We start from the raw sequence: 13033 nt of genomic DNA, 5'->3' as shown, positions 1-13033 counted from the left end.
GTGATCCACTTAAGGGAAACTTGCTGCTGTTCTACAAACCTCTGCTCTTGGAGGCCCAACACTGTCTACAAGAATAGAAGCTCCCGTAGACATCAAACACCGAGGAGCTATTGGCTATACTCTTGATGACTTGAAGGGGATTTCTCCTTCTATTTGCCAACATGCTATCAATATGGAAGATGATGCAAAGCCTGTTGTTGAACATCAACGTCGTCTAATTCCGAAGATGAAGGATGTGGTAAGGAATGAGGTATTAAAACTTCTTGAAGCTGGTATTATATATCCTATTGCTGATAGTGGATGGGTTAGTCATGTGCATTGTGTTCCTAAGAAAGGAGGAATGACTGGTGTGCCTAATGATAATGATGAGCTCATCCCTCAAAGAGTAGTTGTAGGGTATAGAATGTGCATTCATTATCGAAAAGTTAATAAGGTAACTAAGAAAGATCATTACCCTTTACCATTTATTGATCAAATGTTAGAAAGGTTGTCTAAAAATACTCATTTTTGCTTTCTTGATGGTTATTCTGGGTTTTCACAAATTGCTGTTAAAGCTAAAGATCAAGAGAAAACCACTTTCACTTGTCCCTATGGAACTTATGCTTATAGGCGTATGCCTTTTGGTTTATGTAATGCTCCTGCTACTTTTCAAAGATGCATGTCTGCTATTTTTCATGGCTTTTGTGAGAGTATTGTAGAGGTATTCATGGATGATTTTTCTGTCTATGGGAATTCTTTTGATAATTGCTTGCGAAACCTTGATAAAGTATTGCGAGAGATGTGAAGAAACTAATCTTGTTCTTAATTGGGAGAAGTGCCACTTTATGGTTAATGAAGGAATTGTATTGGGACATAAAATTTCCGAGAGAGGTATTGAAGTTGATAGAGCTAAAGTTGAAGCAATTGAGAAGATGCCCTATCCTAGGTATGTTAAAGGTATTCGTAGTGTTCTTGGTCATGCTGGGTTTTATAGGAGATTTATTAAAGACTTCTCTAAGATTTCAAAGCCTCTTACTAATCTTCTTCAAAAAGATGTACCTTTTGTTTTTGATGATGATTGTAAGGAAGCTTTTGAAACTCTAAAGAAAGCCTTAACCACTGCTCCTGTAGTTGAACCTCCTGATTGGAATTTACCTTTTGAGATTATGTGTGATGCTAGTGATTTTGCTGTAGGCGATGTTCTTGGACAGCGAGATAGCCCTTGGTACGATGATTATGCTAACTTTATTGTATCCAAGTACTTGCCTCCAACCTTTTCAGCTCAGCAAAGGAGGAAATTCTTTTATGACTTGAGGCATTATTTTTGGGATGACCCACACTTATATAAAGAAGGAGTGGATGGTATTCTGCGAAGATGTGTTCCTGAATATGAACAACATGAAATATTGAGTAAATGTCATGGTAGTGTTTATGGAGTCCATCACGCTGGAGATAGGACCGCGCAAAAGGTTCTACAATCAGGTTTTTATTGGCCAACTCTCTTTAAAGATGCAAGGAAATTCATTTTATCTTGTGATGAATGTCAAAGGGTTGGTAATATCTCCAGGCGCAATGAAATGCCTATGAATTATACTCTTGTTATTGAACCATTCGATTGTTGGGGATTTGACTTCATGGGTCCTTTCCCTTCTTCAGAAGGTAACACTCATATACTTGTCGCTGTTGATTATGTTACTAAATGGGTGGAAGCCATACCTACAAAAAGCGCTGATGGTGAGACCTCTTTAAGAATGCTTTTAGATATTATTTTCCCTAGATTTGGAGTTCCTAGATATATTATGACTGATGGAGGTTCTCATTTTATTCATTGTGGTTTTAGAAAAACTCTTGCTAAGTATGGTATTAATCATAGAATTGCTTCTTCCTATCATCCTCAAACAAGTGGGCAAGTAGAATTATCAAATAGAGAGATTAAATCTATCTTGCAAAAGACTGTTAATAAATCTAGAAAGAATTGGGCTATTAAATTGAAAGAAGCACTATGGGCTTATAGAACTGCTTATAAAAATCCCATGGGTATGTCACCGTATAAAATGGTTTATGGGAAAGCTTGTCATTTACCTTTAGAACTAGAGAACAAAGCTTATTGGGCTGTGAGAGAACTAAATAAAGATCCTAAACTTGCCGGTAAGAAAAGATTGCTACAATTAAGTTCTTTAGATGAATGGAGAAATGAAGCCTATGAAAATGCTAAACTCTTTAAAGAGAAAGTTAAGAAATGGCATGATAGTAGAATTATCAAAAGAGAATTTAATGTTGGAGATAAAGTCCTATTGTATCGGTCTCGTCTCAGATTTTTTGCAGGGAAATTACTTTCAAAATGGGAAGGACCATATGTCATTGATGAGGTGTATCGATCAGGAGCAATTAAAATTAGCTCTCTGCAAGGTAATGCCACACAAGTGGTGAATGGACAAAGACTCAAGCATTATATCTCGGGTGATTCTTATAATGAAGATGTTGATGTTATTCAAGTGGTGACTCCGGAAGCTTTCATCAAAGGCCAAGTTGGCAGTCCTGCAGAGTCCGATTTTGGATAGGTAACAGTTCTGGTAAGAAAAAGTCCGCGTTTAACTTTCCGAACAATGTTTTTGCAACTTTTGGAAAATATGAAAAATTACGAGGTCGAAACGGAGTGGAGGAGACGCACGAGGGCATGTCCCCATAGGCCGGCGCGGGCCCCAGCCTGGCCGCGCTGCCCTGTGAGGAGGCCGCCTCGTCGCCCCTCTCCGACTCTGGTTCGACCTGGTACTTTCCGTTTGTCGTGAAAATTTTTGCTATATAATCCCCCGGACCCCTGGAGGTCCGTATATCGTTTTCTTGATGTGTTTTGTTTTGAGTTGTTTCAGCCAGGATCCGTCCTCGATCTAGAAGCACCATGGCCTCCAACAACAAGGACAAGGAGCCTTTGGAGGAAGTTAAGGGGATGTCTTCAACAAAAAGGAAGCGGCAAACTGCGGGAAGTGAGCCAATCTTGGTGGGATCGGTTAACACTGGACGTTCTTTTTCTCATAACTTGCAGGGACCTCTACCGCCTGCCCTTAACCTCGGCTCTTTCCCTGCTATGGAGGAAGCACTGCGGGTTACTGATGAGTTTTGTGATCAATACCGTGCTCTGAGAAGAGAGGTGGAGATACTTCAAGAGGAGAACCACCGATTGCGCAGAATGCTGGAGTATCACTCAATTTCCATCACAAAGCCACCACCGACATCTGTGGACAACAATGAATCTCTTCGAGTCTTAGTGCAGAATTGTCAAGCTGAGAAGCTGAAGTTGAAGGAGATCTTTAAGAATCGCGGGAAGAATTCATCATCACCACCGCCGGAGGAGTAATTCGTCATCGGTATTGGCATCCCCTTGGTTTGTTCCAAGCTTGGGGGAGTGCCGCGGTATCACATCATCACTATCTTTTATCTTTTTACTTTCAAGTAGTGTCATATCATGAGTAGGGAAGTTATCATATAAGATGTGTTGCGGTATGGAAGTATCTCTCTTTAGTTGGTTATCTATGTATCCCTTGGTGTGAGTTATCGTTATGGAATATTAATGAGAAGTCTTATCATTTACATATTGCACATCTTATTTTAGTTTGCAATCTCTATTATATGATTGATCTGGTTATTAGTATTGGTATCACTTTGGGAGCATTGAGTATATCTATTTGGTTTTGGCAAACTTAGCATTGGTCAATAGCAACAACACTTCGAGTTTAAGTAGAAAAGAGGAAACACATGTAGATATGTTATTATCTTTCTTGTTAATTTCTTGGCTTAGTATTCTGAAGTTAAAATTGTTTGTGCTTACAAGTAAGATGCATGATTGTTTCTATCACATGTAGATTTGTTTGTTTCCCTCAACTCTTATGCTTGCTAATTAACCTTGCTAGCCAAAGACCTGTACCGAGAGGGAATACTTCTCGTGCATCCAAACCTTTAAACCAAACCTATGCCACCAGTGTCCACCATAACTACCCATTATGTGGTATTTCCCTGCCATTCCAAGTAAATACTTCATGTGCTACCTTTAAATAATTCAAAAGCTATTACCTCTTATTTGTGTCAATGTTTTATAGCTCATGAGGAAGTATGTGGTGTTTTATCTTTCAATCTTGTTGGGCAGCTTCCACTAATGGACTAGTGGCTTCATCCACTTATCCTTTAATTTTGCAAAAAGATCTGGCAACGGGGTTCCCAGCCCCAATTAATCAACCTTCATTAATAATTCTCTTCACATGTTTTGCCCTGATTCATCAGTAAGCAACTTAATTTTGCAATAGACACTCCCCCATGGTATGAGATTGTTGGGAGGCACCCGAGGATTCGGTTAGCCATGGCTTGTGTAAGCAAAGGTTGGGGGGAGTGTCATCCTTAAATAAACTAAAGTACATGTGTAAACAAAAGAGATGAGGGATGATCTACCTTGCTGGTAGAGATAACGTCCTTCATGGGAGCCGCTCTGTGGAGGTCTGTTTGGCAAGGGGGTTAGAGTACCCGCTACCATTCCTTGACTACAACAAACACCTCTCAAAACTTTACTTTTATGCTCTATATATGATTTCAAAACTTGAAAAGCTCTAGCACATGATTTAATCCCTTCTTCCCTCTGCGAAGGGCCTGTCTTTTACTTTGTGTTGAGTCAGTAAACCTATTTCCATCCATCTGAAGCAAGCATTTGAGTTGTTGTGATCCAACCATCTATATTGTGATCTATTTCATCATGTCTTTTATTCTTCCTTGTTTAGTACAGGTTTTATCTGAATGAATATAGCTTTGAAAGTTATCAATGATTATGAGGAGATTACTATGATTGAGTATGCAAGTTTACCATAAGCTTTAATATGAGAGCGCTGCTCGATAGATGAGTATAATCTGTTAACTGTTCTCTGACCAAGAACAAAGTTTGCCATCACCAATTATGATTTCCTATGCACCTTTATTTGTGATTTCCTTCTACTTGTTTCAAGTTGAATTATATGAGGAAGTTGTCTACTAGAATCTCTTGTGTGAATGAATATGATGCTTCTTGTCCGTATTTTATTTATCGACTCTTCACTCCATAAACATGTGGTCCTGTTTACTGAGTTCAGTTTCGCTTGGGGACAAGCGAAGTCTAAGCTTGGGGGAGTTGATACGTCCATTTTGCGTCACTATTTTATATCATAATTTGCTGTTATTCATTGATATATTTCATATTTGGAGATGATACTTATGTTATTCATCTATTTTGCATGTTTCATGATTATTTGAGGATCGCGCACTGGAGCCAGGATTCTGCTAGAAAAAGCACCGTCAGAATGCAATATTTCGGAAGATCAACAGTTGACGGAAATTATATGAAAAATCCTATTTTTCCAGATGATGAAGGGAGCCAGAAGGGGGAGCCGAGGGGACCCGAGGTGGGCCCACCTCATAGGCCGGCGCGGCCCAAGGCCTGGCCGCACCGCCCTGTGAGGAGGGGGCCCACAGCCCCCTCTCGCCTCCTTTTCTTCGCGTACGTCTTCGTCCCGAAAACCTAAGCCCCAGAGGATAGTCGCGAAGAGTCATAGCCGCCTCTGCGGGGCGGAGAACACCAGAGAGAAAAGAGCTCTCTGGCAGGCTGAAATCTGCCGGGGAAATTCCCACCCGGAGGGGGAAATCGACGCCATCGTCACCATCATCGAGCTGGACATCATCTCCATCATCATCTCCATCGTCATCATCATCATCACCACCATCTCCACCGCTGCACCTCGTCACCGATGTAACAATTTGGGTTTGATCTTGATTGTTTGATAGGGGAAACTCTCCCGGTGTTGATTTCTACTTGTTATTGATGCTATTGAGTGAAACCATTGAACCAAGGTTTATGTTCAGATTGTTATTCATCATCATATCACCTCTGATCATGTTCCATATGATGTCTCGTGAGTAGTTCCTTTAGTTCTTGAGGACATGGGTGAAGTCTAAATGTTAGTAGTGAATTATGTTGGCTAGTATTCAATGTTATGATATTTAAGTTGTGGTGTTATTCTTCTAGTGGTGTCATGTGAACGTCGACTACATGATACTTCACCATTTATGGGCCTAGGGGAGTGCATCTTGTATTCGTTTGCTAATTGCGGGGTTGCCGGAGTGACAGAAACCTAATCCCCTGTTAGTATATCGATGCAGGAGGGATAACAGGATCTCAGAGTTTAAGGCTGTGGTTAGATTTATCTTAATTACTTTCTTGTAGTTGCGGATGCTTGCAAGGGGTATAATCACAAGTATGTATTAGTCCTCGGAAGGGCGGTACATTAGCATAGGTTCACCCACACAACACTTATCAAAACAATGAAGATTAATCAGCTATATGAAGCGAAAGCACTAGACTAAATTCCCGTGTGTCCTCAAGAACGTTTGGTCATTATAAGTAAACAAACCGGCTTGTCCTTTGTGGTAAAAAGGATTGGGCCACTCGCTGCAATTATTTCTCTCGCACTTTACTTACTTGTACTTATTTCATCTGCTATATCAAAACCCCTTGAATACTTGTCTGTGAGCATTTACAGTGAATCCTTCATCGAAACTGCTTTTCAACACCTTCTGCTCCTCGTTGGGATCGACATTCTTACTTATCGAAGATACTACGATACACCCCCTATACTTGTGGGTCATCAGTCCCGCTATTGGTTATTGATTGGAGAGGAGTCTCGGTCATGTCCGCATAGTTCACGAACCGTAGGGTGACGCGCTTAAGGTTCGATGTCGTATAGTAGGTTTGGAATATGAGATGGAGACCTAATGTTTTTCGGAGTCTCGGATGGGATCCAGGACATCACGATGAGGTCCGGAATTGTCCGGAGAATAAGATTCATATAAGAAAAGTTAATTTCTGGGGTTCAAAAAAGTTAGGGAATTTTCCGGTGGAAGACCGAGAAGGTTCTAGATGGTTCTGAAGGGTCCACCAGTGGGCCCACGACCCCGGGAGGGGCCACATGATCTGAGGGGGTGCAGCCCAGCCCTAATGGGCCAGGCGCAGCACAACCTCAAGGCCCAGGCCGGCCACCCTTTACGGTTTCCCCAAAAACCCTAGGGGGAAAGACTTGGGGGGGGGGGGGGGCAAGTCTCCTCCCTCCCTCTTTGGCTGCCGGCCCTAGGGCTTGGGGGAGGGGCCAAGGAAACCCTGGCCGGCCTCCCACTATATAAAGAGGGGAGGTTCAGGGGCGCAACCCTCCTTGACCCCTCCAACCCTAGCCACCCCTCTCCTCCTCCACCACAATCTGCACCGGCTTGGCGAAGCCCTGCAAAATCTTCTCCTCCTCCGCCACCACCACGCCGTCGTGCTGCTGGGATTCCGAGGAGATCTACCACACCTCCGCTTCCCGCTAGAAGGGGGAGAGGAAGCACTTCATCGACACCGTATGTGCGACCGAGTACGAAAGTGCTGCTGGATTGCATCACCGGAACGATCGTCTACGTCAACCACGAGATCTGATCTCGTTAAGGCTTTGGATCTTTGAGGGTTAGTCTCTCTTCTCTATTGTTGCTCCGATCTCATAGATTATTGGCTTTTCCATAGATTGGATCTTGGATTTATTCGTATTTGCGGTAGAAATTTTTTGTTTTCCATGCAACGAACCCATCACTTCCAAGTAATATCATCCTCCTCGTCCTCATCAAGTTGGAAATTGTTGATGAGGCCCAGAAGCTCCACAAATTGAGATAGATGGTCCATAGAGAAACCATGGTCCAAGTCAACCTTACTAACCCATGCATTACCATTAAGAGCTTGGGCCACTTTCCAATTCTTCCTCTTGGAGGAGGCGAAGATAAGAGGTGCAATGTCGATGGGCTTTCGTCCTCCAAGCCATGGTGCTTGCCAAAATGGTGTTTTCTTCCCGTTCCCAACCTTGATAGAAGTAGCGGTGTAAAAAATTTCCATGTCCTCAAGAGAGCAAGGGTTACCGTAACCCACCCATATCTTGCTAGGATTCTTCCACTCAAGCCAAGGCCAACGGAGGCGAAGGGTCGTAGCAAACTTTTCCATGTAAAGCACCCCGAGGCCGCCAAGCTTTTTTGGCCGACAAACCGTCTCCCAATTTACCTTGCACTTTGCACCCGTAGTGTGCTCCTTGGCCGACCAAAGGAAGACGCGCTCCACCTTGTCGATGTAGGCGATGGTGCTTGCCGGAATGGAAAGAGGTGTCAAAAAATGGCTTGGGATGCAAGGACCGATTTAACCAAGGCGGCATGGCCGGCCGTGGTGATGTATTTGTCATGCCAAGACGGGAGCTTCTCGGCACACTTGTCCTCAAGATGTTGAACATCCTGCCTTCGTAAGCATCTCACCGTGAGTGGAAGGCCAAGGTACCGCAGCGGGAACGAGTCTCTTTTAGCCAGGATACCATTTAGGATGTCGTCAAGGTTAATGTTGGCACACCTTATGGGGACGACGGAGCTCTTGAGGAAGTTTGTGCAAAGCCTGGTAACCTTTCCGAAGTCATTGAGGATGTGGGCGAGGTTTTGAATGTCTTCTTTAATAGGGGGTACAAAGACCGCCGCATCATCCGCATAAAGATATGTGCGTAGGATGGTACCCCGCCCTCGGATCTTATGAAGGTGCCCATGCCCCGTTGCCTTTTCCAACATGCATTAGCTTGTGATGCTTCTAGTCCTCCGGAAGCACCAACTCAACAAACACCTAATGTTTTTAACTGGGCTTGGTAAAAGCACATGTCAGTTTTACACTAGAGTGGAGAATCACATCAAGAAACTGTAGTAATTTGATGAACCATCAAGAAACTCTAGTAATTTGATATGAGAAGAAAAATCCGGAATTAACAAGTATATATAGAGAAAAAACACAGAGTACTTCTAGACACTTTCTAATAAACAGGATAATTTCATAATGTTGTTCTGTAATACTTATCCTCTAAGCATTGAAACAATACTAGGTTACAACCCAGAAATTTTGTTTAACGCCCTCTCACTTTCAAATAAACAGGATAATTTCATAATGTTGTTCTCTGGACTATGTCTCTTTCCATTAGGTATATGCCAACTAAACTTCATAAATATTTAGAGTGCAAAGATGCTTCATATTACTTTCAGAAAACCAACATGTATGAAGCATATACATACACGCATACCGCCATTGTAGGTTAATGATTTGGTGGTAATCTAAACCGTAACTTATAATTTACTGAACATATTTCCTCAGTCACAGAAGATAAGGTGACTGTAAGAGAATTTCTGGCTGTGGTGTTGACGGAAATACTTGATTTTTATTTACTGCCAGTTCATACCTCCAATATACATGCACACATTGGTGAGCGAGAAGATGGCTAAAGATGAATGTCAATACAGTAAAGTGGCAATGGCATTATCGGCTAAGCTCCTGGTCATCCTTTTTTAAAAATAAAATGCATGAGGGTCCGACTTTAAATTAATAAAATCCCGAAGGTCAGGAATACTGTCTTACAATGCTGCGGCATACGGCTTATCCAAAAGAATGTAACACAAAGATAAAACACTAGCACATGAAAAAAGAAGAGGCAGGGATCGGCCTCCCCATCCAACAGACCGAAAGGACTAGGTGCTTGTAGCGCTTGCTCTCAAGGATGAGTACAGCTCCCTAAGCTCACTTGTCATCCTCAATCCTTCTTTGTCCCTGGGTGAACTGTCCGAATGAAATGCAATTTCGTCTTGCACGCGTTTTTTTTTTAAATATCTAGTTCTATATGCTGTTTTTGAACTGCGTGTGTGTTCTTCGAACCCCAAATCAGCTATGAGTGCCCTGGATACGCGTATTTGGGGTTGGTTTGCCGCTTCTGCTAGAGATGCTCTAAGGATGTATTTGTGTCCTACGAATCACTTCATGGTTTACTCAGTTGGACTCGTCATGAAGTGGCAGTCACTTTTGACATAGACGCTCAGATGTACCGTACATGTATCCCTAGCTATCACATGTCGGGTAAATAAAAATACCGGAAGTAGGTAATGAACAAAATTTATCTGATTTAATATGACAAGGGATACATCATATATATATACGTGAAAAAGACAAGGGACCAGAAGTTATACATAAGAACTCTTAACAATGGTTTCAAGCTCCTCTTTCCTCTTAGTCTGACTACGGTAAAAAGGGAAAAAGCAGCTTCATAATTGTTAGGTCAGTGCCGGCGGGCATAGCTGTTTGACTATGCAGGGAGGCTATACATACCATTAATTGTTATTTTCTTTTGTGCGTGATGATGAAGGGAAAACGCGAAGCTGAACAACACAAGAATATCCTTCCTCGAGATGCCAGATGTGAAAAAGAATTACAAAATGACGAGTTATGTTCCTGGTCTCAGGATAGGTTTATCAAGGTGCCGCTGTCATGCTGGAAAAGACAAAAACAGTAGGTTGCAACTAGGGTGTCAAGGTGGAATCCCGGTGGGATGTCATTTTGTACTATATAGTTCAAATTTTGATATCAAAATTTGTACTAAAAAAGTCAAATTATACAAGTGGGACAAAAGTGGGATCCCACTTGACACCCTTAGTTGCAACTGGCGACATGATTTTCGTTCCTGATTAGGGTTAGTACTTATCCTTCTGTAGTCCTGATTGCATTGCACGGAACAAATAATTTGGTACAATCGTTGCTTCAAAGGCCATCAGGCCAGAAGTACACCATAACCTAAAAGAAAATGACGAACACCGGCCGGTCGTCAAGCATATTTAACGGTTACGGCCGGATACTATATGATCGAGATGCCTATAAATGGAGCCCCTGCATTCACGTATCTCTCACAGCACATCCAAAAGAAAGTAGGCAAGAAAGTAAGTCAGGATTTGAGTACGGATCCTCTGCCCCTCAAGCTTTTCCTTCCCATAGCCATGGAAAGTAGTCCTCAAAATGTTCTGCCCCTGCTACTCATCTCCAGTTTCATCCTAGCCATGGTCAGTCCATCCTTGTCATGTGCCACTTATTGTGAAGCCAAGATAGATGAGACCTGGTACCTGCGCCAAGTTGGCAGTGGACCAAACCAGAACCAAGTGATAGTAGTTAACTCAACGGCCCCAGCAACAACTAGCTTTGGCATGATCGCCGTGAACAATTGGGCAGTGCTTGTTGCACCCGATCCCAACGCTGTTGTCGTTGCTCATGCGAGAGGCCTGCATGTGCAGGCTGGCCAAGCTGGTACTGCTTCCTGGTACACCACTTTCAGCTTGGTGTTTGAGGGGCCTAGGTACGTAAACTTCTTGCCAACCATTTTGTAGAGCTTGATTGGAGTTCTCAGTTTGCTCGGCAATACTTATATGTGCATATGTATGTATATATATGTTGGATGCTGCATAGACATGATATTTAATAAATTGCGCATGTAAAACAGGTTCAATGGGTCAACATTACATGCAACGGGGATCACCGGCTTCGAGGGCCAGTGGGTTGTTGGTGGTGGGACTGGAGAACTGGCATCGGCACACGGCGTCATCAAGCACAAAATACTCACAGGCTTGGGCTCGGCCGTTGAGAATTATAGACAGCTAGATATACAGGCATTCTACAGTCTACACCCCGCCAACGGTAAGTAGAACGTGTGAGAAGGCGGATGTGCATAAATTAAAATTAGATTATCTATGTCACACATGCATGTGTTAAGATCGAGTTTGCTATATACAAGATGTGATTCTTCGCTGTCCCTCTTAAATTCAACAGCTAGAGTTTCTTTTATGTTCATAGAAAACACGACTAGTTTATATTTCAATTTAGTTACATGATTCCCAAACATCTATAATGGCATAATAAAGGTATATTTCAACAGCTAGAGTTTTCAACTTTATATAATACCAGACTTTTGACTAATTTATTCATATTATCTAATACTGCATAATAAAGGTAGTCTAAGAGAAAGCAACATGTACATGATTCCCAGGAGTCTAAATGAGTTTACAATCATAGGTAGTCAAAGCTTCCGGAGTTATACAAGCTTATTGATGATTCATCTTAGTGTTAAATTGAAATGGAACAATAAATATATATTACCACAAAATTGAATTATTTCATTATTAGCATAGTTGATTTATCTCTCATAGTACATGCTCCCTCTTTCTGAATACGGGGCCACTACTAAAAAAATACAATTTGCAGCTATACAAGGCCACTATCTCTTCCCGGGAAGAACTGGTTACATTTCTTCCTTGTCCAATGGTGCTTATTAATTCGGATGTTGCATGCAGTCATAGAAAAATAGGCACCACATACGAGAGGGTTTCCACATAATTAATCGTGAAATTTATTAGTTGCCTTTGTTTTCTTGGTATAGTAAAAATAAGACTGGGGCGTTATATACAAAGACCAAACCATGGATTTTATGATTCATTGACTATCCCAGTGTAGAAATATCCCAAAATATTATAGCAAAACCCTTTTCAATATTTGGTAACTAATTGAAAAAAAAGTTATACACTCACATTTTTTCTTTTTTATCACACCAATGTGTTTTAGTCCTCTAGTTGTAGGAGTATACCATAAAAAAGTTAATATTCCAATATTCATATCCAATGATTCATTTTTTTCGAAATGGGATATATCCAATGATTCATAAATTTGCATTAATTTGGTTTTGTATATCACATAAGATATTCTGGGGCAGAGAGAACAATAATTAATCTAATGTTAGTCTTGTCTGTCCATTGTTTTATACAGGTTAATGAAAAGGGTCTTTCCACCATGTAATTTGATAAAGCATGGGTTAAGGGTTGCATGCCCTGGTTAGATGTGACAAGCTACATCAAGAGGTTGTGAAATAATGCGTGGATTTCTACACTAGGATGGTCTATTAATCCTAATATCCATGGTCTGGTCTTTGTTGTTGTAAAGTATATTGGTTGTTTATGTGTGATCACTTGCTCGAATATGGAATCCACTAGTCTTTGTTGTTGTATTGGTTGTTTGTTTGTGATCTCGTCCTTGAATATGGCTTGGAAATAATGAAATTGTACTCTCTGAGGAGTAGTGAGTTGGCAATGACTAATGATGGTCTCTTAAGTCATTTCCGTGGTATCACCATAAGATCTCGAC

The 13033-nt window shown here is 41.6% G+C and overlaps 1 protein-coding gene across 1 annotated transcript; it reads left to right on the top strand.

The window, feature by feature from the left end:
- Positions 1-10772: 10772 nt before the first annotated feature.
- Positions 10773-12663, top strand: LOC124647179. Its single transcript, XM_047187152.1, has 3 exons — positions 10773-11198; positions 11343-11536; positions 12659-12663. The coding sequence occupies exons 1-3, from the start codon at positions 10846-10848 to the stop codon at positions 12661-12663; spliced, it is 552 nt and encodes a 183-aa protein (XP_047043108.1). The 5' UTR covers positions 10773-10845.
- The last annotated feature ends 370 nt before the right edge of the window (positions 12664-13033 follow it).

This window comes from Lolium rigidum, chromosome 4 (assembly GCF_022539505.1).
Source record: "Lolium rigidum isolate FL_2022 chromosome 4, APGP_CSIRO_Lrig_0.1, whole genome shotgun sequence".
In the NCBI taxonomy this organism is placed as follows: Eukaryota; Viridiplantae; Streptophyta; class Magnoliopsida; order Poales; family Poaceae; genus Lolium; species Lolium rigidum.
The sequence above is the reverse complement of the archived record's forward strand: the minus strand, read 5'-3'. Positions and strand labels throughout refer to the sequence as shown.

What these genes read in the sequence shown, in the direction of transcription:
- LOC124647179 (XM_047187152.1), top strand. Translation starts at nt 10,846, where the DNA reads ATGGAAAGTAGTCCTCAAAATGTTCTGCCCCTGCTACTCATCTCCAGT. An exon ending in TTGGTGTTTGAGGGGCCTAG is followed by an intron (nt 11,199 to 11,342) that starts GTACGTAAACTT and finishes CATGTAAAACAG; the next exon opens with GTTCAATGGGTCAACATTAC.